The sequence below is a fragment of the Haemaphysalis longicornis genome, unplaced genomic scaffold (genome assembly GCF_048455015.1).
Source record: "Haemaphysalis longicornis isolate Haplotype H1 unplaced genomic scaffold, Haemaphysalis longicornis Haplotype H1 scaffold_7, whole genome shotgun sequence".
Classification (NCBI taxonomy): Eukaryota; Metazoa; Arthropoda; class Arachnida; order Ixodida; family Ixodidae; genus Haemaphysalis; species Haemaphysalis longicornis.
In genome coordinates, this window is record NW_027526422.1 from 72,221,824 (window position 1) to 72,244,895 (window position 23,072).

The 23,072-nt window shown below is 45.3% G+C and overlaps 1 protein-coding gene across 3 annotated transcripts in view; it reads right to left on the minus strand.

The window, feature by feature from the left end:
• Positions 1-1,686: 1,686 nt before the first annotated feature.
• The window catches only part of LOC144145929 (palmitoyltransferase ZDHHC8-like), a 29,059-nt gene continuing 7,673 nt past the window's right edge, over positions 1,687-23,072 (minus strand). The window contains exons 3-9 of one of the 3 annotated variants that reach the window (XM_077677786.1): positions 17,662-17,724; positions 16,111-16,268; positions 13,674-13,846; positions 12,525-12,627; positions 11,995-12,086; positions 9,701-9,782; positions 1,687-4,457 (exon numbers count right to left, since the gene is read on the minus strand). In XM_077677786.1, the coding sequence (XP_077533912.1) occupies positions 3,624-4,457; positions 9,701-9,782; positions 11,995-12,086; positions 12,525-12,627; positions 13,674-13,846; positions 16,111-16,268; positions 17,662-17,724 (1,505 nt within the window). In that variant the 3' untranslated portion in view covers positions 1,687-3,623. Of the gene's footprint in view, positions 4,458-9,634; positions 9,783-11,994; positions 12,087-12,524; positions 12,628-13,673; positions 13,847-16,110; positions 16,269-17,661; positions 17,725-23,072 lie in introns of all 3 variants that reach the window. The other 2 variants (XM_077677784.1, XM_077677785.1) reach the window with 2 other exon arrangements.

Genomic DNA, 23,072 nt, shown 5'->3' on the forward strand with positions numbered 1-23,072 from the left:
TGGTTGGAAGTGCCGGTTCACTCCGACGAAGTGTGAGACACGTGAAGTGGCCTCCTACAGTAACACAACATCCACCCACCCAACAATGCAAAGAAGCAAAGTGCATGCACGGAAAGCTCCAACAACATTGCAGCAACATTAAATGCAGCGACAAGTGATGTGCTCTTGAATTTTACACAGAAATGTTTGGGCGTCATGGATTTTTTCATTCAAGCGCTATAAACGTTCTTCGCGCAAAAAAATTCTCGCAGAATAATTCTTTCAAAATTTTTGTCAAAAATTTTCTGCTGGGTTCCTTAATTACAAAGCTGGCTGTTTTATTTCAACTTGTTCCCCAAGCAATCAGTTGAAAAGAAAGGCAAGATTTCATACCACCCTAAGGATTTTTAAGTACTTTGGTGCTAGAAATTGGACAATTTAAATTCTAATCTTCGGTTCAAGTTATGTGAAATATGGTTAAACCTTGTTATAATGAATTTGAAGGGGCACCACGATTTGCTTGTTACAACCAATATTCCGTTATAGCCGAAGCGGGCATTTACTGCAAATATTGCGCACTGAACTTACCCACAACAAATAGCAGGCGAAATTGGATTTCGCTGCATGGCAGTGCACAACAAACTAACCACATTCCGGAGATAAAAAGGAAAAGTCACGCACCTGCTATAATTCAAACTCGCGTTTCAGACAGACTTTGCTGCAAATAAGTCCGTGACATTGATATATCTTTCTGATGTGAACGCTGGCTCACTCAGCTTAATGCCCGATGTGACGGCTTTAATCATGGCCACCTTCTGGTCTAGCTGCTCTAGCATTATAGTCTTTCGCTTTCACTTCCCACCTGATGCATTCATGCTGCTCAAATCACGCGCGTAGTGGGATAAGACTAGCACTCAAAAATAAATAAATAAATAAATAAAACGCGCACTACTTTAACACAGCCATGTCGGCAATCGACAACAGCTGCGAGTGCGCTGCGGCCATGCGTGCCGTGTGCATTTGCTGTGTGCTGGGTGCAGCGAGAGGAAGGTGGGAATGGCTTCGCGGGCGCAGCGCACACGACACACCGTCGAGCTTTGCGCGCATTGTGGGAGGGTGCATGGCAGGAGTTTTCAACTGCTAAATACAGCTGTCGCGTAGCGCACCGTCTCAAATCTGCAATGCGCACTATCGTTACATTGGCTCAAAATTTTATTCTCAAATCTGAACTGCGTCATAATCCATGTACAGGCTTTCAACTACGAACAACTTTCTGCTTGGAGCGTAAAACACACCTCATTTGACACTAAAATGACGGCCATTGTTGTCAACCAGGGACTGGAGAAAAATGTACACGTGCCCCTTGTTCGCAGCGTTCAACAGGGTTGGTACTCCAGATGTGCTTTGTGCACCTCGCCATCCCCAGCATGACGCCATCTGTGGCTCCAAGCTGTGCGCTAGTCCTGCCATCGCTAAGTTAAACAACATTGGAGACAGGCTGAAACCTTGTGGTACCCCAGTTTCATTGTTATAGCCCTTGGCATCTCTAGAATGAAGGTTCGGTCTCCTAATATGTGTGCTTGATTGTGTTCCATTTGCCACAATTCTGGGTTGCATTCGGTCAGAGGCTTTTTTTATCTCCACTGCCAAAAGGGTAATAGCCAGCACAAGAATGTTATGATTCGTACACACGACAAAAAAAAAAAAAAACTTTTCTTGCAGGCTTTATTTCAAAGCTTTTTTTAATTGCACTGCAGCAATTGATCATTCACAAGTCCAGTTCGTAAATTATACTTTTTTTTTTCTCCTTTTCCTTGAGTGCATCTGACTGGAGACATGTTATTACGAAGTGCACGGAGTTAAAACAAACAAAAGTGTGATCTTTGACAAATGCTCCGCTTGCAACTGCCTATGTACATGGGCCGTGGACGAAACTGAATCCCCGCTCTCCAGTCCGTGACTAACCCTAATCACTTGAGCCACAAGATTCTCACCACTGCAAAACACTCCCGCAGATTCACATCAGTCAAACGAATCCATTTATTCAACAAACCCCGATTAAAACGATGCGTTAACCTTTAAAATGTCAGCAGCCAGTCAACACACACAAACACACACAGTTATATTAAAAAAAAGGAAAACAACAACGAAAGGAAGAGAAAAGGGAGCCCTGCCAGCAAGGGTCTCTCTGCCAGAATGTGTATATCGAAATCAATCCCACCAGGGCGTTCAAACGTGACCAAACTCATTGCACCTAACATGTGACGATGAAGTTCATATTTGCTCATACATATATAATTGATCCATTTCGAATGCAAGAGAACATTTTTAAACACAGGCAAAGAATTATAAGACGACGACAGCACACTAATCAAAAACAAAACAGTTACCAAAGTAATGCCAATAACGGATACAAGAAGAGGAGGAAGATGGGGACGTACAAAACCGACATTGCTTTGAACTGAGAACCGCAGAAAACAAAAACTCGCAAATACATTCGGGTTTGAGTGCAACCAACACATTTCCCATGGCTCTCCGAATTGGCACTTGGACAAAAAAATGGTAATACTAGGCCCCGAACAAATAACCGGTCTGTTTTTTTTTTTTTTTTCTTCCCCCGGCAAAGTCACCTGGCAGCGACTCGAACCAAAATGGCAGGGCTGCGGCACATAACGCTACCCGTGCGACAGTGCATTGAGAGGATCAACAAGACCCGTGACATATTCACAGTTATGTACAGCATCGAGGATTTAAATACAGTAGTAGAGGAGCAGGCTTTCGGAACTGCCTGCACAAGCATAGGGAAAAAAAAAAAAAAAAAGTTCGTCCAACAGGTTAGCTTGGTTGTTCCCGTGACGAAATCTTGGCTGTACAACTTGAGCCAGTGGCCGCATTGCCAAGGGCAGAAGCAGGTTGCTTAGCTTAGAGAGCCAAAACAAGAAAGGAAAAAAAAAAAAAAGAAAAAAAAAAAAACCCCACTCAATGTCAATAAATAACTCACGAGTTAATGAGGCACGGGGAGGAACAAAAAAGCAAGAACTAATTTCGTAGGCTAAGCAAGGACTGGGCAAGACTAAAGTGTGACAATGAAAACGCAGGGTAACTGGCACACCAACACTGACTCTCTCTACGGACGTGGCTCCGTGAAACACAGCGACCGCCATGAACACAAAACACCAATGAACAAAACAGGGGCGCACAATGAATGTACATAACGGCCCCACATGTTCCCACCCCCCGTGCACTGCAAGGTGTGACTGGGCAATATGGCAAAAGGGGCAGGCCAAGTGTTCGCCACACAAGCTTGGCTCATTAGTGACTCTGAGCCTTGGTGGCCCGTTTGGTGCCTCTTCACACCGCAGGCTTCTGCGCCCAAAATGCTATCCACGTGCGTGTCTGCAGCACAGAGTGTGTGGCAGCTTTCAAACACTTCTTGCTTGTGGCAATGAGCTTTGCGAGTGCGCCACATAGCTGGCCAACTGCAGAGGCAACCAACGCACACCCGGCACGGTGATACGCAGCACTCGAGTATGAAAGGTGTCCCCTTCCCGGCATCTACAAAATACCCTGACGGCGAAGCCCCCGCAAACGCGCACTCCTCAACACACCATTCACGCCAGCAGCAGTCTCCGGGAGCCAGACGGCTAGACGGAAATCTCGTAGTTCATGTCGTACACCGACCGCCTCTCCCCCGATGCAGTCACAGCACCGTCTGCGACACCAGTCGCGTTGTTGCGCTGCGGCCGCGAGCCCGAGCCCTTCTCGAGAGAGTCTGTCATCTCCAGGGCCTTCACGAACGACATTGGCCGGCGGGGGGCCACCGCTCGGCCGGGGTGCACTCCCTCGAGAGCGGAGCCCTTGTTGCCGCCAGCCCCGTGGGGAGGGGTGCCTCCGCCGCTGAGTCTGCGTGCCACGCCGCTAGCTGGCGTCGGCGTGGCCCGGACGTCACCGCGCGATCCGGGCCTCGGAGGGGGCTGCTGCGGGTGGTGCTGCTGCCTCGTCTCCCAGCCGAGCAGAGTCCGGTTGGTGCCACCGAGCTCGGGTGGCTGCGTCACGCACGGTGGGTAGTTGCCATTGGCCTGGTCCAGCTCGCTCTCGGAGACGAACCGGCGACCCGGCGGGCTCGCTCCGCCGACCATGCGGCGCGGTGCTGAGCCGGGGGATGGCAGCGGTGGCCGGCGCAGCGGCGAGCCCACCGTGGGGCTGGTCAGGCTGCGAGGAGGCGTGCGGCAGGGGCTCTGCGGCCAGCGCAGTGGCTGCAGCGGGATGCTGTTGGAAGGGGCACCGAGGACACCCGCCGGTGCCGATGAGTGCGGGAGTACTGAGTCTCCTGGCAGGAAGCCACTGCCCGTCGGGCTGAAGAAGTTGGTCTTGGAGCCGTGGTGGTGCTGCGGCTGTGGTGGCGATGGCTCGCAGTCGCGCGACTGCGTCGCCTCGAAGGCCTCGATGTCCGACGGCTCAACCAGGCCCTGTGACATCTGCGCAGAGAAGACGCGTGTGCGACCCTCGCCTGAAGCAAGCCCTTATGCAGTCCAAAGTGAGAGAGTCTCGTAATGACCCTCTCCACAACTTCACCCTTCAAGGCTCCTGGCAGACCGCCCAGGATGTAATCGGGTACGTGCATGTTACATGTACTGTTGGGGGCAAAAGTCTGGATTCCACGCGAGCAGCAGCCGAAAAGCATTGCAGCGCCACCGTGGGAAAGAGCATCTGTTTTTGAGACACTGGTTGTGCAGCCTATTCTAACTGCATGCATCTTTGTTGGCTCACTTAAGTTGATACACTGTTGGCAGACAGAAGGAGTGAATGCTGCCACTTCAGCTGTGCATGTATCGCGCCTTTGTAACTGTCCAAGCCAAGCTGAGCGGTGTAATTAGCGCAGAGAGATGCATTGAATGAGTGTGCCTTTTTTGTTACTCCTTACCATTACCTGAGACACGCGACATGCTCCGCTCAAACAAGGCCGCCCAAGCATGTATTTGTTGCTAAGCCCTCGGTTTCCCTGGAAGGACAAGGATAACCAGGAGTAGCCAAAACGAGCAAAAACACAGCCGACAGCCAATGCCTCCACAGATCGCAACTGCAAATTCGATCGCTCACCGGGACCACCTTCGAAAAGAAGCATAGCATGTGCAGCCGAAGCGATTTTGTTCGGTTTTTCTGCTTGCCAACAGCGTAGCAACTCATAGGAGCAAATGAAACAGCGCGGAGTTAAAATAGGCCGCACTGCCATCATCTTGGCAGCAGGAGGCACACTTTTGCGGTGTGGCGCTGCAATGCGTTTCAGCAGATGCTTGGGTGGGACTCCCGACTTTTGCTCCCGACAGTACTGCAAACACTTTCCGCCCCCAGAGGCATTACATAGGGTGAGACCATCTAGGAACAGTGACGTGAGCAGTAGCACTGCTAGCAAGCTCGTAAATAATAAAGGCTGGTCATGGGTAGCAGGCCCGGGCACCCTTTCAGGAAACAAATCTTTGCCGAGCGTATTCCCCCCCCCCCCCCCCCCCCCTTTACTTAGCAGCCAATTTCTCCTCATCCAAACCGATAATTGCAAGGCTGTCTCACAAAGCCAGATACCACTCCTGTTCAAGCACACATTGGCCAGCCGAAGGGAGCTACAGAGCACTCGGACTGCAATTAATCCAAACACAGCAGTAAACGTTACTAGTAGCTTCCTCACAATATGTTCACCAAATTGAGTTTCTACACCAGCAAGAGCATGTTTTGCACGTCTGACTTGCCCCTCTTTGCTACCAAATTCGATTGATTGAATGTAGGGTTTAACGCGCCGACGCAACGCAGGCGATGAGGCGCGCCGTAGTGGAGGGCTCCGGATTAATTTTGACCACCTGGGGATCTTTAATGTGCGCCGAAAACTCGTACACACGGGCATTTTTGCTTTTCGCCTCCATCAGAAAAGCGGCCGCCGCGGCCGGGAATCGAACCCGCGACCTCGTGCTCAGCTGCGCAACGCCTTAGCCACTGAGCCACCGCGGCGGGTTTTGCTACCAAATTCACTCCTTCAGGAGTAATCTCGCAACACAACGCTGCTGGGCCCTCCGTGATAATTTGCTCCGGAATGACCACAGACTATTCAGGACTCGCAAATCACGGAAGCCCACACTGCGTTATGTACGTGACTGTGAAGCGGAAGAAGCTTTCTTTTATAAAACCGCAAATCGAACCATGAAACACGAACACTGCTATTGCTAAATATGGCAGCCAGGACGCCAAAGCGCACAGCACAACCATCCTTCATGCAGTTATCCCTCATGCATGTAACAAAGCACTCCGGAGACAGTAGACTCATTGCAATTTCTAAGAAGCATGACATGGCTAGCTGTGGCGCGGAAATATCACCCCTTACGTCTTGCACTGACAAGGATCACGTAAATGAAGATCGCACCAGAATATGAAGCGTCACAACAACGCCAAGGCAGCAGTGTCCGCAACAGAGAGGTCTGCACCTTAGGCCTGTCAGCTGCAGCAGTGCACCCGAGACGACCGCAGTCACCTTTATTATCAGTGCCACGTGCAACTCTGCCTGACTCTACATCGTTACACTACCTCTGGACATAGAGCACACACACCACTACTTGGTTTGATGGAACAGCAGTGGCATGTTTGAGGCACCAGTTTTTCGGGAAGACGCGGACACCTTAGATACAGCTGGCATTCAAACCCATAATCTGGACAAAACAGTGAATACATAGTGTGTCCCTTGGGCCTGATCGATACAAGTCAAAGTTGTTAGTGCCACAACTTGAGGCTGCGATGCTCTGTAAAGCTGACGTCAAGACGAAAGGTTAATTTCTGGAAGATTAACGGTTAGTGGCTTGTTTTGCAGCAGTGAGCAGATGCACAAGGCACACGCAAAAATGGCTACATCGGATGAAACTCTGGAACACAATTAACTTTGGAAGTTCGATACAAATATGCCAACATTTGCAAAAAAAAACGAGATTCAGCTCCCTCTTATTCATTTTTTTTTAACTGCCGCAGAATGCCACTAATTGAGACACGAACTACACACTGTGAAGTCTCTTCTGAGTAAGCTTCAAAAGTGCTTTACTATACTCGTCATGATACTTGCCTAAACTGTACCCCCTAAAAGAGCAGTGTAAATGTAGCGAGCGCCTCGATCAAAAAAAAGATTAGAAATATATTAGACCCCAAACTGCAAGATCAGCAGCCGTGCCCCAATGGGTATCACTGGAGCTGGACAGAGACCAGCGTTGTGTCACTAGCGCAACAAGCTCTGTAGAAAATAGAAAGTAAAAGTTAGCGGTACGAGCACCGTAGCAACAGCAAGCCAAGCAAGCCATGCATGGCCTAGTATCCTAAAAGGCTAAATTAAGAAGGAAGCTTATGCATCTGTCAATTGCCAAGCAAGCAAATAAAATGGCTGAAAACAAAGCACTACAATGCAAAAAAAAAGAGAAAAAAGAAAGGCAGTCAGCGACATGTAGAAAGATGAGAGCAATGCCATCTATGGTAGGTGCTGACCTGAGAAACAGTGTTCCAATCAGACAGGCGTGACATTATATATCTTAGAAGAGAGAAGGAAGGAATAAAAGGGGCAGAGAGAGAGAGAGAGAAAGAGGAGGACGGGAAGAAAATAAAAGAAAAAGATGTCAGCAAAACTGAACCTGCTCTCGCTGAGAATTAAAGGAAAGGAAAGAGGGGGCACCTGGCAACACTGCAACACTCCCATTCTGGCTTATGAGCAGTCCCCACTCCCCACATAGCAGTGCCACGAAAACAAAGAAACAGCTCATCAAATTTAACGAAATCCAAGCTTGCAGGTAAGGGACACGTGCTACACACCTAAAGAAAGTAGAAATTGTAAAAATCGAACTGTTGTTAACAGGCCCATCTTTCTGACAGCAAAGAATGTACCTCAGTTTTTTTTTTTTTTTACGATGCACACTACGTTTCAGCTGGCAGAGGTAGCTTATATGTGAAGACTTTTCACAGTTGAAGGGCTCAAGCACAGAGTATGAAGGAAACCCGACATGCACGAAAAACTGGACTTTTTGCACAAAATTTGCTTTCACCTGAGCTTGACTTCTTCCTCAAAATGTTTGCGAGGAAGCTCAGGCAATGCGATGTGTGTTGTATACACAGCGTGGCTTCCCTGCGTTGACACTGAGGCAACAGTCTCCGCAACCTCTAATCTTGCTCAAACTGGCATTTTATTTCTCTCGTTATACCCTCATCCTCTAGTTACAGCACACGATGCCCGGCCAGCATCTTTAAATCGCAAGAACTTGCAGTCATCTGGATAAGAGGGGCCAAGTTTGCAGTACACACGACGAGACAAGGGGTTGCCCATAAAACTGAACGTGGTGAGCGAACGAACATGGCGAGCACAGCAATCTCTCGAACCCTTAGGCTACAAAGTCAGCATTTGTTGTCAGATATGAACACGAGCTTCTCTTGGAAGCAGTTTGCACTTGCCCTGGGCTGGTAATTATGCAGGAACAAAACCTTTCTTCCAACACGCAGGATTAAAAAACTGGTACTGCGAATCATACGTAAAGGTAATGTGCGGTATATATTTATCAACCTTCTTCCCCAATACACAGTCCACACAAACCACAGTAATATATGTATATCTGAAACGGCAACACTTTTTTTTAAGAAGCAGCTGCATACAATACTGAACAAATGCAATGAGCAAGAGACAAACACGGAAACGCAATTTGTATCTTTCCTTTAGTAACATGCGAAAAATTTGGAAGTGCTTGTGCAAGGTTTGCAGCACCTAGCTGGCCACAGCTGGGCTGAAATTCGTGCTTTTGCTTACGTCACAGTCACACTGAAAAGCAAGAGCAAAAGAAGCTGCGTTATTCATTAGTCAGTTTCCGCGCACCGTCTTTCATACCATACGCATGTGTAGCCCTTTTCCTTGACACAAGGTTAAACATGCAGATGAAGTCTGCGAGCTGTATTTGACGAGTGTGGAAGTGTTTTTTTTTTTTTTTTTTTTGAATTTTACATAGCTTGCATTGACAGCCACCTAGGTGTGCATTGAGTTGCATCTTACGGTGGGGACAGTTTACGCGACGCTAGGGCCTGCAACTTCTGGGGACAGTTTACGCGACGCTAGGGCCTGCAACTTCTTTTGCTTTGTAAATGAAGTCCGCCGCTGGTTTATCACTACACCAAAAATTTATTTGTATGCTTTTTTTTCCCGAAAAATTTCTGCAAACGAGCGCAAGCTTCTTGCGTATAAAGGAGCGTTGTGCAACTCGTCATTCACAATCTCCCCAACGATATCGAGAAAAGACAGGCTCGTCAAACAAGGTTCGTATTCACAGATATTATGAAATTTGGTGGCGTTGGGAAAAGTACACTGGAAGTTACGTAATGGAACAGAGAAAAGATAAAGTGTTCGTGAAAATATTGCAGTGCCCAATCTCCTTTAAATGAGCTTTCCCTGCTGGAAATGTATTTTTGCGGCACTTTTTTTTTAGGTGGCTAACCCAAGGGCTGTGCTCCTCCAGCAAACGTGACCAATTATTCCTTGCCATGTGACGAAAGTGCCTCATTACACCCCGAAAGCCAGTGCGGTGCCAAGACTCGGCAAAGCCACATGTGCAAGCCACACAGGGCGGCAGTCGAATTGAGGGGTGGCCCACCGACTGACCTTATTGTAGGCATTGCCCATAGGGCTGCGCATGTTGGTAGCATTGCTGTCAGTGTAGATCTTCACCTGGTTGTCGTTCTTCTTGAGGAGGTTGGAGCAGGGAGGGGTGGCGACGGACTTCTTGGCCCTCTTCCGGTGGCTGGCATAGCTGCAAGCGCAACGCACCCACTGAGCATCAACAGCCAAGCACACCGTACACCCAACGAGAGCTCTAACCCTTCCAGGTCTTCACCTGCTTTTACAAAAGACGCTGAAAACAAAAGAATTTGTCAAAATATCCAGACACAAAACCCTTATGGGTGTATGCCGGAAGAAAACGTGAGCCCTTGAAATAATTTAGTCGCGACATACGGTAGCCAGCGAGCTCTTCGAGGTAGACAGAGGTCCTCTCACTTCTAAGGCCGTGGAAAGAGCAGGTGGCTCCATTCCGCCAAAGGGCCTTTGACAGAAAGGTGGTCACAAGTGGTGCTGCTCAGTGTCAAAAGGAGCCCCAAAAGAACAAAACAGCAAGCCAACCACAGTACAAGTGGTAAGTAGCAGCCGGCCGTGAGCAGCAATCGAAACTTCCCTGCAGCCTTCCCTGCAGCGTCAGTTTTTATGGCATTCAAGTGCCTTTTTCTACTACCTCAGTGCCTTGGTAGCACAGGCAGTGTTCATCCATTCTCACAGGCTGCAATAAAAAATTACAGTAGCCGACCAATTTTTCGGACCTTGTCTGAATAAAACAGCAGTCGCTCCAAATAAATAGTCTCAATAAAGCAGCAGTCCCAAAAATCCGCGAGTAGCAAAAACGAACTTTATTTCATTTAAATAGGACTGCAGAAGTCCTATCTAATAGTTCCTTGCCTTCAATTCCTCCTTCATGTGAGAAGGTCTGCTTGCATCGCTGGAAGCGTCACATTTTCTTCGCAAACATTGAACAATGCCAAACCATTGGCTACGTCTGCGTTGACAGTTTCGGGCAGGTGGGAGTGCCTTCATCGGAATCAGAGTCACTTTGCGGCAGCGCGGTTGCTTGGGAGTGGGAAAGTTCATGCCACTGCCAATCCTCATCCAATCTGGAGCTAGCCATGTGGCTTAGGATTCAAAAAGGCGCCATCCTAGAGTCACACTGTCGCTCTGTCGCGGAAGATTTAGTCCGGAAAATCGAACTTTCGGCTTTATTTTGCCCGAAATATCGATTGTTCATATACATTACTCCTATGGGACAACTGGCAGTTCTACTGAAAAGTCCGGAATATCCAGCAAGTCCAAATTTTTGGAGTCTGAATAAATGGTTGGCTACTGTAATTACTTGCGCTACAACTATGTGGAGTAGCTGCTGCATATTTGAAACAAATAACCAGAATTTGTTCTTTTGCTGAGTTTGCATCAAACAGTTTGTAGTGAGTGTATCAACATTATCTGACCGAGTATCAAACCACACAAGCTACTGGTGTTAATTCCAGGTAATGTCGAAATAAATTGGTTAAACATGCTTCTTGGTGTTTAGGGACATGTTTTCTGATACCACAGCATCTGCATTGTTTTGCTTATTTCGATAACTCAGCCCAGGATTCTGTTGTCCGCAGTTCAAACCCTGGTCAATGTTTACTTTAGAGGTGCACTACCATTTCAGAAGCAACAGCCGTCCTTTAAGGACTTTGGTTAAACACCTGTACATTTATGTGTGCAAGTGTGTGTATTTCTATGGTTGTCCATGGAAATGATATGGCCTGAAATGCCCTTTAACCCTTTGAGGGTCAAATTTTCTTGCCAAGTGCAACACCCCCAGGGTCGATTTATTTTATTGCTGACTTAAATTCTTCAGATGAATCTATTTCAAGAAAAAAATTCATGTAATTTCTTGGGGGTGACCATAAAGTGACAAATAGCCTAGCTTTCATTAATGAATGAGCGCAGAAATCTCATACAACCAAGGATTTTCGTTTTCACCTCTAACGGGAAAACCGGCTGCTACATTTTCAAACTGACCCATAATCAGCAGAATATCACCTCAGCCACTAAGCAACCACACTGGGTCACCACAGGAAAACACACCGTGGAAACCTAAACGCATGCCTGTGGTGTTAAGAGAGCAATCGGTTTTGTAGTGTCTACAAATGTTTATGCCGCATTTCAAGTTGCTTGTCTCGCTGATATTCAGTGCTTCTTCCCTTCCTCATTTGTGATGCCACAAGTGGGACTGTCCGAAAACATACCCCCAATTCCATATTTTAAAACTGTTAGCCTCCGTAAACAACTTTAAACAATTGCTTATATCGAGAGTGCTAAGTCTACGACGAATCCAGAGGTTAAAAAGAAGAATCAATAACGAGTTCTAGCGCAGCTATAGTGCATCCGGCGTTCTTGTGGCTCACCTTGGATACTGGGGCCCACATATTGTGTAGCAAATGTTGTTCCAGCAACCTCTCGAGAATGGGTTGTAACCACCCCGAAACTTGCCAGTGACCTGGGTTAGGGGGAAAAAAAAAGGAAAAGGAAAGGAAAGGGTAAAAAAAGACAGAAAATGCTTCTCATACAAAGGCGAGTCAAGAAAATTTGAAGGCCCAGCTCCGCACTTTTAGCCTGCAACCACAGCAATGCAAAACATCACTTTTACAACACCAGTGTACTAGATTTGTCACTTTTTTTCAAGGTTTCTTTTTTGCTCCTCGCTGCTGGTACTATCTTGTTTCGCAATATGCCAGTGACATGCAAGTTACGACTTTCACATTACCAAGGAGCTGTTCTTTACAATGTATCCCCAACATCACTAATAGCACCATTATATATTGAGATTGCAGAGAAATTAGGCTTCCCAGTAAGGACTCACTTGCCTTTAGGTGCAGCGCTCTCTCTCTTTCTGCCTGCCCCTTACCGGAAGCATGGGAGCACTGCAGGAACTCACCTGCTCGTTTGTGGTTCGTCCTCGGGAGACTAGAACTATGTGAAAGCCCGTAAGGCCCAAGATGGGGATGAAGAGTATGGTGCAGATCACTATGATGGCCATGCTGGTAGCAAGGGGGGCTCGGGTCAAGGCCAAAGGTCGCTCCACAGAGTCAGTATCCATCCCTCCCCTCCCCTCAACACAGTGAGATAACAGATACAAAAGACAATCGGCACTAGTAAGTCAGCCCTAGAAAGAATAAAAGAAGTTATTGTTTATATCTACATGAATTTTTCCGTTTTGTAAGCACCTGAAGCTGCTAAACACTGTGGTTGATTCCTCTGTAATTGGAATCGGTAAAACACGAAAGTAAAATGTGCAGCGAAATATGCAGCTGAACATGATTTGCGGGTCAGCAGCTGTCTTGTGGGTGTGCTTGGCGAGCGACGTCCCACTGACGGGTCGCTTCAGCAAAGGTGTACCAACGTCATTTCCGTGACTGATATGACGTCAGTGAAATCTTGGGGTATCACGGCATAAAATACTTTCGTGTTCAAATATAAAACCCAAAAACGAACAACCCTAAGTATAACATACTCCTTAGTACTAAGGGTTGCTTCCCCGCAAGAAGACCCTGTGTGCAGGGGTGCACCCTTTACAGGCCGCTTGCTCCGTTGTTTGGCGTCATTTCCACGACGGATATGACGTCAGTGAAATCTTGGTGTATCCAGGAACAAAACACTTTCGTGTTAAAAAACAAACAGCTTACATTGCGGGTTTTACAAGCTAGCACAAGAACTAACCTGTGGCCTGCATTACAATAAACTCTAGACTGATTGTGCCCGCTTTGGTTCTTTGCAGTACCAATTAACCAGTGTTTGCTCATGTACAGTACCTGAAGTACAACTCGCTCCATCAAAATGGTTGTCTAGGTGCCCAGCAGATAGTGATTTTGCCGACGTCGTTTTATAGTTTGGAAGCTACCAAATGAGCATGTCTTTCATATTTACACAGCCTCCTATTTTGTCTTCAAAGTCCATTGGCAGTGATTGGATAGGTTCGGTCTGGCGGATTGAATTCCTGCATCATGTACCCAAATCACAGCCTGCAGTTACACTCATGTATTTCCTTTCCGCACCAATGATGTCCCCAATCGCAGGCGGAGGATACGTGATGATGCTGTGGTGCGAGTTGAGGCGGTGCTTGTTGTCCAGGATGTAGACCAGGCACAGGGCAAAGATGGAGATCATGTGCGTGCTCAGAAAGATCAGGAAGAGGAAGAAGTAGCGGTAGTTGCGCCGCCCGATGCAGTTGTTCACCCACGGGCAGTGGTGGTCAAACGTCTGCAACGAGGTTGAAGAAGAAAAAAGAAGATGAAGGAATGGCGCCTGGCCACAAATGCTCCGGCTCCAATTTCACTAGCTAACTTACTCGGTTACAAGTTAAGAACGGCAACGGAAGTTGCTGCTGTGCCTCATCACCGCAGCCGGATGTTACTCCGCGCGGCATAAGTAGTGCGTTACTGGGAGTATTGTGAACATGGCGCAAGCTGTTTCCGTGATTTTTTGGACTTAATATGCTTATAAATTACTGCAGCGACGACAAACAAACTACGTGAGAAAAGGCAGACGATATTACGCATTCATAGCAATGCCCTTTCAAAACGCGTGGGCCTGTTGACATCTGGGTCCGTCACTTAGGCGGAGTGATACCGTACATGAGCTATTGCCGTTCTTAACTTGTTCCCGAGTATAGCACTCTGGCCAGTTGATCTGGTCACCATGAACAGCTGCTCTTGCTGTGGTCTTGACTCTGTTTTTGTCTGATAGAGGCTAGGTCGTCCTAGGCAATAAGGGCACGCAACAACAAAAAAGTGGTAAATTTAACATCTACAGTGATGCTCACTGTATCCGAATTGACTGGCTTCTGTTAGTAGCACATTTCTGAAAAGTGGAAGTAGTAAAAGCATACAGATGTGACATAACCAGTGTGAACCTATAAAGAAATGGTGACCATTAATCTCTATGCACGCAGTACCCAACACTGAGGTTGGGGAAGCAGAATGCGCAGATGGCAAGCACAGACGAAAAAAAAAAAAAAAGAACTGAGGCAATTAAATTGCGACTTCATAAGAAGCGACAGCACAGCCGTGGTTAAGGTGGTGTGAACTTGAAATTACAAATGACCCTAAGCTGAATTGAGCACGTTCTTGAACAAGATGTGCAAATGCCTCTGTAGCTTTGTTCGTTTGCACACATGCGCAGCTGCATTCTTCACCTGGACCAATTTCACCAGCAAACAAGGCCGAGTCCTTACAGTAAGTGTTTTTCTACAGCGCACACCGCTACTCTGTACCTTGTAGATCCATCAACGTTTCTCCCAGCCATGGACACACCTCAGCTCCTCATGCTTGGGCATTACTTTGGTTGCCCCATTTGGTTCGGACAAGAACAAACAGGCTGTGCAATTTAATTGAACAGTAATGTTGTGTGCAAACACCTGACACCAGTACAGTGAGCGCACCTACCTCTGCCATGACAGCACACAGCCCTTTAGGAGGAGAGGGTGCTCTAGCGAGGTCAGAAAGAGGGCAATCTCCCACTTTGTTCGGAGTCACAACTGCGAGGGCTCTGAGACCTCTTTCGAAACACACCCTTCCCATTCATTCATGTACACACTCTAAATTTCATCGCGCAGTTACCCTGAGGCCTTCATTGACTCTGTTCAGCGGCAGAGCACTCGACCTGCACATGCTGTCGGCATCGGACGTCAAGGGCGCATTAGCGAGACTCTGTCACGCATACTTCACTTGTACAACGTGTGAATTGCGCATCTGCCGTCTCGCAAACAAAAGCATGAACTTGCAAACATGAAGGACAAACTGCAAAAAGAGAGGTACACAGGAGTTATCTACGTCATTCCTTGAACAGATTGCCAGTACATGTACATTGGAGAGCCAGAAAACTTTACGAAATGCCTGCAACAACATCAAAACGATGTAAATAAGAACCACGTGTCGGCAAGCACCCTTGCCGAGCACTGCGATAACCACATCACACACAATCAACTGGTCTGCTGCACCCGTCCTCGCAAAAGAAATGATTGCTGCCTCACAGCTGTATCTAGAATCAGTTCACATACAAACAATAGAGCACATGCTTAGTCGGAACGCCAGAAACCTTCCACCAGTCTACGCAAGAAGCCTGCACAGTGTTGTGAAACGTACATAAGGCAAACATTCCTGCTCACGCTTTTGTTGCGACCAAGGCTTTCGTGTGGGAGCCAAGACGTTAATTTCCTTTTGAACTCAACTCAGCTAACCTGTGGTCGACGTCCTTGTTTTTCTTTGTCAGAGCGTCCCTAAATAGCTTCTTGCAGTTGTGAGAGAGAGAGAGAGACTACAACAGGCAACAGACGAAAGAAATGGTGCCTGTCTCCTTCCAAAAACTGTTGATTTCAGAAACTGTTCAATAGTCCCATCGCGGTTACAAATGTCACAGCCTCCCCAGACACGGTGCAGTGGCCCAAAGTAAAGCAGCTATGACGAGAGATCGCAGGGAGACCGCGCGCACATCCCCCTTTTAAGGCAGCGCGCAGACGGACTGACCTCAATGCAACTGTTGCAGACGCTGCAGTGCGAGCAGCGCGGGGGACGGTAAAACTGGCAGGTGGTGCACCACTTCATGCGCACCGTGATGCCGTTGATCTCCACGTTCTTGTACAGGGGGAACCGGAAGTCGTCCTCCTTCTCCTGGTGCGGCTTGTCTGGAAAAAAAAGGAAGGGATGGGAGGGGAGGGAAAAAGAACAGGCATCGTCGACCTTTTCACCCTGCCACGCTCAAAACATCCCCTCCAAAATTCAAGATTTTGGGGCTTAACGGCATGCCATAGTGGAGGGCTCCAGATTAATTTCGAACACCTGGGGATCTTCAACATGCACCGAGAGCTCCACTCACGGGCGTTTTCACTTTTTGCCTCCATCTGAAAAGCAGGCACCACGGCTGGGAATTGAACCCACACCTCAGGGCTTGGCAGCACCACAGCGGGCAAAAACATCCCCAAACCTTCCAACAAAAACCCACTCTATTGTCCTGTCGTGCCCTGATTATCCCCCTTTTATACTTGTCTCGTATGCTTCATGCCGTTTTCCCCTTCCTGCCTCAGTTACACAGTGAACAAATTTCAGCCTGCATAGCGTTGTTGCCTTCAATCAGAGAGAGCAGTGCAGCTCTCCTAGGGAGTACAGCTGAGCCATTTCTTGTTTGTTTTTCTGCGGTTCCCCCTGTCCAAAAATTGGCAACAGAAATCAACACAGCGACGTTACAGTACGGTTACCACACTGTAGCACAGGCTAGCCTAAAAACCAGACAGACAAAAAAAATGACAAATGCCCTTGGCTCCCCACAAAAACACAACAGACAGCAACACAACGGGAAACGCACAAGCCAAAATAACGCGGCCTTGAAATCCCATTCAGTATTCAAAGTTAGGTTTGTAAACAGCGACAGCACTGTGGCAGCATTCTTGCAGTTATCACCCGATAAACATAAGCCTGCTGTAGCTACAAAAAACAAATATTCACAATGTTGAGCTGTTCTTCACAGAATAAGATATTGTACACCTGTGGATCTGAACACTCAATTCCTTGACGTAGCTTTGAATATCCACAAGCTTTGTATGCTTCCATTAGCAAGTGAGCTGAAGAGCTTGCTGCTTTCAACACTGTTGCCTGTTGTATCCCAAGAAGAGGTGCGAACAAGTACAACAACACAGCACAGTTCACTTTTGTGTGACTAAAAGTATACTTGCTGGAGCTCTCAAACTGCAGAGCCGCCCTTGTACAAGTTGCGGCACAGTACGGGTTTGGGATAGTTGGCTCATGGCTATGGGGACAGCGCTCGTGTTGAGCCTCCCTATTTGCAATGTACACGTCAGTTTTCAACGCCACCGAACGTACGATGCCCGCAGTAAAAAGTTGTTTAACCAGACCTTCAGGCTCACGAAAAACAAGCGCCACACCTCAGGTGATCGCACAAGGTCCTGACATTTGCAAGAGCAGTTGACGGCAATAACGAGCGGACGTAATGACCAACGAGGGACAAACGAGGAGACGGGACACGAATTACTAAGCACATCGGAAGTGAAGAGAGAGACCCACATTCACGAGCAATATCCTCGATCACTTTCACAGCGTATGACGGCTGACGAGTGCATTTCTCTTCTATGCCGGGGAAAAAGGAAGAAACAAAACAAAACAGGAAATCAAGGATAGAACCATGCTTTAAATATAAAATACGTAGACAACAAACAGGACCTCCCTATAAGACTAGATGACTCCCCTCACACATGGCATAATAATATATAAAAAGCTCAATTTAAAATGCCTGTTTACCTAAATGGCTTTAAAGAGCAGCACAGCACGATATGAATTCAAATCAAATGATCTTAAATCCACATTACTAATTATTTAATTTCTGGTGTAATTTATTTCAGCAATTATTATCCAATTAACTAAAGCAAAAAAAACATCTTTACAACTACTGTGAATGAATACCAACAAATAATGTAAAGATGTCTGCCCTTATTTTTACAAAAATCTGGTGATATTTTGTGAGCGGCAGCATAAGTTATGTCAGTGATGACCATATTAGCCTGTGACAGATTTTTTTTTTTAATTTTAAAGTATTCTGGTGTACAGATGACGAGGCACCATACAAATCCCTCTATTTAGCAAGTTTTGCAATGCTTAGACATAAGAATAAATCTTCATTGCTCAAGATACCTCCCCCCCTCAATCATAAAATGGTGACAGAATAACAAGCTGGTTGTACTATGAGATATAAAAAAAATTCTGAAAATTGAAATACATATAAAAAAGTTGATATTGGCGAGTGGTCTTTTTACAGCTGCATATAGAAGCAGCTAATTGCATGCATGACATTAAATATTATGATTCTGCTTAAAACAAGTGCGTCTAGCTTGAATTATGAGCACGCGTCCAAATTTACACGCGCAAAAGCAGTCAATGCATTTTTCGGAACCCTATGTTATATTAATAGTAAAACAACTGAGGAACCCTTTCACTAAAGGCAGCAGGGATTAGAGTAGGTACAAAAACATGGCTTTCTGCGCTTAGCCACCACAAATGTATAAAAAAATGTGCTTTGAACATGAACAGCAGTGTTCAAGACTGTGGCATTCACTTAAAGGCCACCTCAGAATTGTGGCAGAGCCCACAGCCTAATAATAGCAGATAGCTCTTCCCTAAATCAAAGGTTTGCAAGCACTTCATCTTGTCGATGTTTTTGTTTTCTCCTCCTGCGCCTGTGTCAGTTTGCGCTTCCCGCCAACTGAAAAGTTGAGAGAAGCGCAAAAGCTAAAAGTGCGTCCAACCTCTGCTGAAAGTGCTGATGAGAGGCCGGATTTTTAATGCCAAAAAAATCTGCCCTCTATTCATAACCCAGCTTTTAAAAAGCATCCTGTACAGATACAGAAAGTTTCAGATGCATAAAAATGTTCCTAACAGCTTAGTTTGCTTCTTTTAGAAATACTATATCATTTCTTTACTGAAATAAAAAGTAAACAAGAAATGCATTTTGGTTTATCTAGTTTTCACAAGATGGCACTAGCTGTTTAGCAATGAGAGTTTCATATCTTTGTTCCACCAAAGTGAAATATTTCCAAAATAATCACACCAGGCTGTTTGGAGAATTTTCACAGATTCACAAAACTTTTCGTATTGGTGCACGATGGTTCTTAAACCCGCTAGTCATGGAGTATATAGCTTGTCCTGGAACCTTCACATCAACAACGTTTGCTCTTCTGCCTTCCGAAAGCTTTGTTATCTAAAACACAAACTTAAAAGTGCCCCGCCTAGCGTTCAACTTTTAGCTTACGTAGCATTAATAAGACCCAAGCTCGAATACGCATGCACCATTTGGGATCCGTATACAGAAGTTAACATTGATAAACTTGAACGAATTCAAAGAAAAGCTGTGCGGTTTATACATAACAAATTTTCCCAAACTGATTCACCCTACGAACTAATGAAAATTAACGACCTACCTTTACTCAAAATTTGAAGACAGCAATTCAGACTCGACTTTCTTTCCCTACTCGTAGGTAACAAATTAGCACTCGACCCTGCACTATTTGTATTGCCCTTAACAACAAGAGTTGCCCGGCACCGCCAACCCCACGCGCTTACTCCTTACTTTGCACGAACTAACCTTTTCAAGTTTTTTTTTTTTCCACGCACTATCAGTGAGTGGAATGACCTAGCCACCACAAATGTGCTGTCATAAAGTGGTGTATTGCTGTTGAACTGTGTTCACTTGTATCACCCACCCTGCTTGGACCTAGTGTCCGCAGTATGTTATAAATAAATAAATAAATAAATAAATAAGTCCCATCGGAACTTTAGCAGGTGAGCCCCCTTAAACATGCCAGGGATCCACTAAATTTCATCCTGCAGGCTTGCTATCATGTCACACCCGAAATCAGCAAACAGCTGGGGAGGGCAATCCGAGAAAATCGAGAATTTCAAAAACATTTTTCTAGTTAATGTGGATAAACTGAGACTAAAACAACTTAAACCATGGCTTATGCACTCTAGACTTCATTCTGGCAAGGTAATTAGACGTTTACAACTCATTTCAGTGCCCCTTTAATGTGCACTGAAATCTCGACACTCAAGTGTTTTGTATAAAAATTGATTCTAAGGCTTGGATTGAGCTCGTGTCCATAGGCTCTGCAGCATAACATAACGATCTAGCCAGCGAGCCACAGCAGTGAGGTTAAATAGAGTGTCTTTTGGCCAGTTTTGTTCACCACTTAATTGACCACTTAATTCACCACACACTTGGAGCAGTGCAAGTAAACCTGCACGACATTTAGATTACACTGCCAGGAATACCTGAGCCTAATATTACACGTGCACGTGAAGCAGTAAGCTCAAAAATCACTGTGAAAGACGCAGAAAAACCAACCACGCTCTCTTCAGTTTCCCGAATTATGCACCATTGCGCTTACGTCATTACAGCAGTGGCCATCCTACTGGCTGTTGCTGGTCACCTTTACCACTTATTTCGCACATGCAAATGAGATAGTTATAATTTAGTGAAGGGAATTTCAAACGCCTAGCTAATAGTTATTGGGACTAAGGGGCTCCCCGAAGGAACAGTAATGGTCTAACCAAAAGCATAAAAAAACTGCATGTCCGTATGTACGTATATGTGTGTTTTGTGATGCAAGGGCTACATCAAAGACCGCGGGGTCTCTCACAGTGTTGTGATGTGACGTCTTCTCTGGTATTAAATTGTGCCCAGCATTTGGCAACGACTCAAGGTTTGATTACCGACGTTCAATCCCTCTGCCTATTGTTGATCTATTGTGGCGACATCAGACTAGACAGCGGGCCTCTTGGCCTACATAGCTTGGAAACAATGGGCCTAAGGACAGAAATAAGACACCTTCTTGGTGCCCTATGCCATTTAATGTGACAGGCCACTCTCAAAAGTCACTTTTTTTAAAACAAATCCAAATTATTTGTTTTTATATTTTGAGCATCCTTAAAAAACTCATGAGCCCTCTACAAAAAAAACCGCGTTTCTATCATAATTATTTACAGAGTTGCAGCGAGTTTTCTAGCCTTAACCCTGGTATTCAGAAACCAAAACTTAACTGCACTGGTTCTAGAAGTCGGTGATTTTTGGTTGATAATTACAATTTTGAATATTCCTGATTTTCTTTAATCTGTAGTTATTAGCAGGTATTACTATTCTCCTCTGCACAATCATTATTCTTGTAAAATCTAAATCGGCCACTAGCTCAATAAATGTTCTTTACATTGGTTGGGCATTGCTTTGCAACTTTGGCAGGGGCTCAAGTCAGCCCTTATTTTATTTTGTTCGTTTTGAAAACCTCTAAGCACCCAGAAACAAGTTAAAACAAACTTTACATTCCTATTATGATTAGTTTGGGAGCTACAGCGAATTTTCTAACCTTTGCCTTCATTTCACAAAATCAAAAATAAATTCACTCCCGAATTTCATCTTATTGCCATAACATGTTCCCTATTTCCAAGTTTTTATTATTGTATTCTGTCAGGAATGTTATTATCTTGTATTCTTGTTCTTGTCTGCACATGTATTGTTCCATACAACCTGCGACTGCAACATTTATTTTGTTATGTACTATTTATGTATCGTTGAACGTTCAGAAATAAGTTGCAATAAAAATTATGATTATACTGCGATTATCTTGGTAGTTCCAGATGGTTTTCTTGACCTCATAGTGCCAATCTGAAGCAACACCTCATCAGTATTAGAGATCACTAACATTTGTATATAAACAAATTTTTCTACACTTTTTAATCCCATTGAAGCCCAAGATATACTTTTGGTGAATTTTAGGCCTTTACGTGTTGTTTTTCCTATCCTTCATGCGGTTTCAAACCTTTATTTACATTTTTCTCAAAACAAGATTTTGCAACAACTTGCGTCATGCAAACAATAACTTTTTCTCGAACATGTAATTTGAAATCAGACTTTGTGTACTCGTTTACGCATACCAATATGTGCAATAAAATATGATAAAAAAAATCTCTGCGATATTTTGTATTTTGAGGCTCATTTTGCAAAAAAAAAACTATTAAAAAAATCATTTTTTTTGCAAAAAAAACTATAAAAAAAAGCAATTTTTTTTTCAGTTTATGCAGTTTTTCGACCATTAATTCCTTACAATTCATTGCCTTACATGTATCCTAGTTCACTGCACAGGTCAGACCCTTAGCTAGATAAGAGGCAAAGCTTTCTTCTATTGAGCATTTCCTTAGTTATCAATGCTGGCATGACTAGCGAGGCATTTTTCCACAAAAAATTAACTTTTAAAAATTAACAACTCCTTTCTGTACGTTTAGGAGTTGATAAAGTTAAAAAAAAAACACTTAATCAGCAAAAAAAGAATTACAATCCAGGCCAGTGAAGGAAAAAAATTTTTTGTGTGGCCTGCCACCTTAATTAAAGCGGCCATGAAGACAAAACACAATTTTGGTTCGTTCAAAAGATTGCCCGGTTAAAACTATACCGACTACACTTTCCCGAACAAACTGTTTGCGCTTTCATTTAGGGCCCAGTCTTTTTAGCAGTAAGAATGGTGGGGTAAGCAGTAGAAGTACCAATGCGTACTGCTGTTGGTACTGCGTACACTATGCTTGTTTTAGTTGCACAGCCCTGCGGTGCTGAGGAGTTGACTAAGACGACACTGGCCGATTGGCGTAAGTGACAGTGTCTTACGTGACCATATCTGCCAAGCGAACCCCACGATTCACAATACGATCGTTTTCTACTGTAACAAAAACAAGCCAGGTACTAATATGGTCAAAAATAAATTCAGAAATCAGCCAGCCACGGTATGGTGGTGCCATCTAGGTTGCCTAACAGTAAACAAGGCTCCCCACCACATATGACATCATTGCAGACGTCACGAAAACGCACGATTTGGTGGGAGAATCAAAATTTTAACTTAAAGGAGTACTGACACCAATTTTCGGCGTTAATATTATTGCAC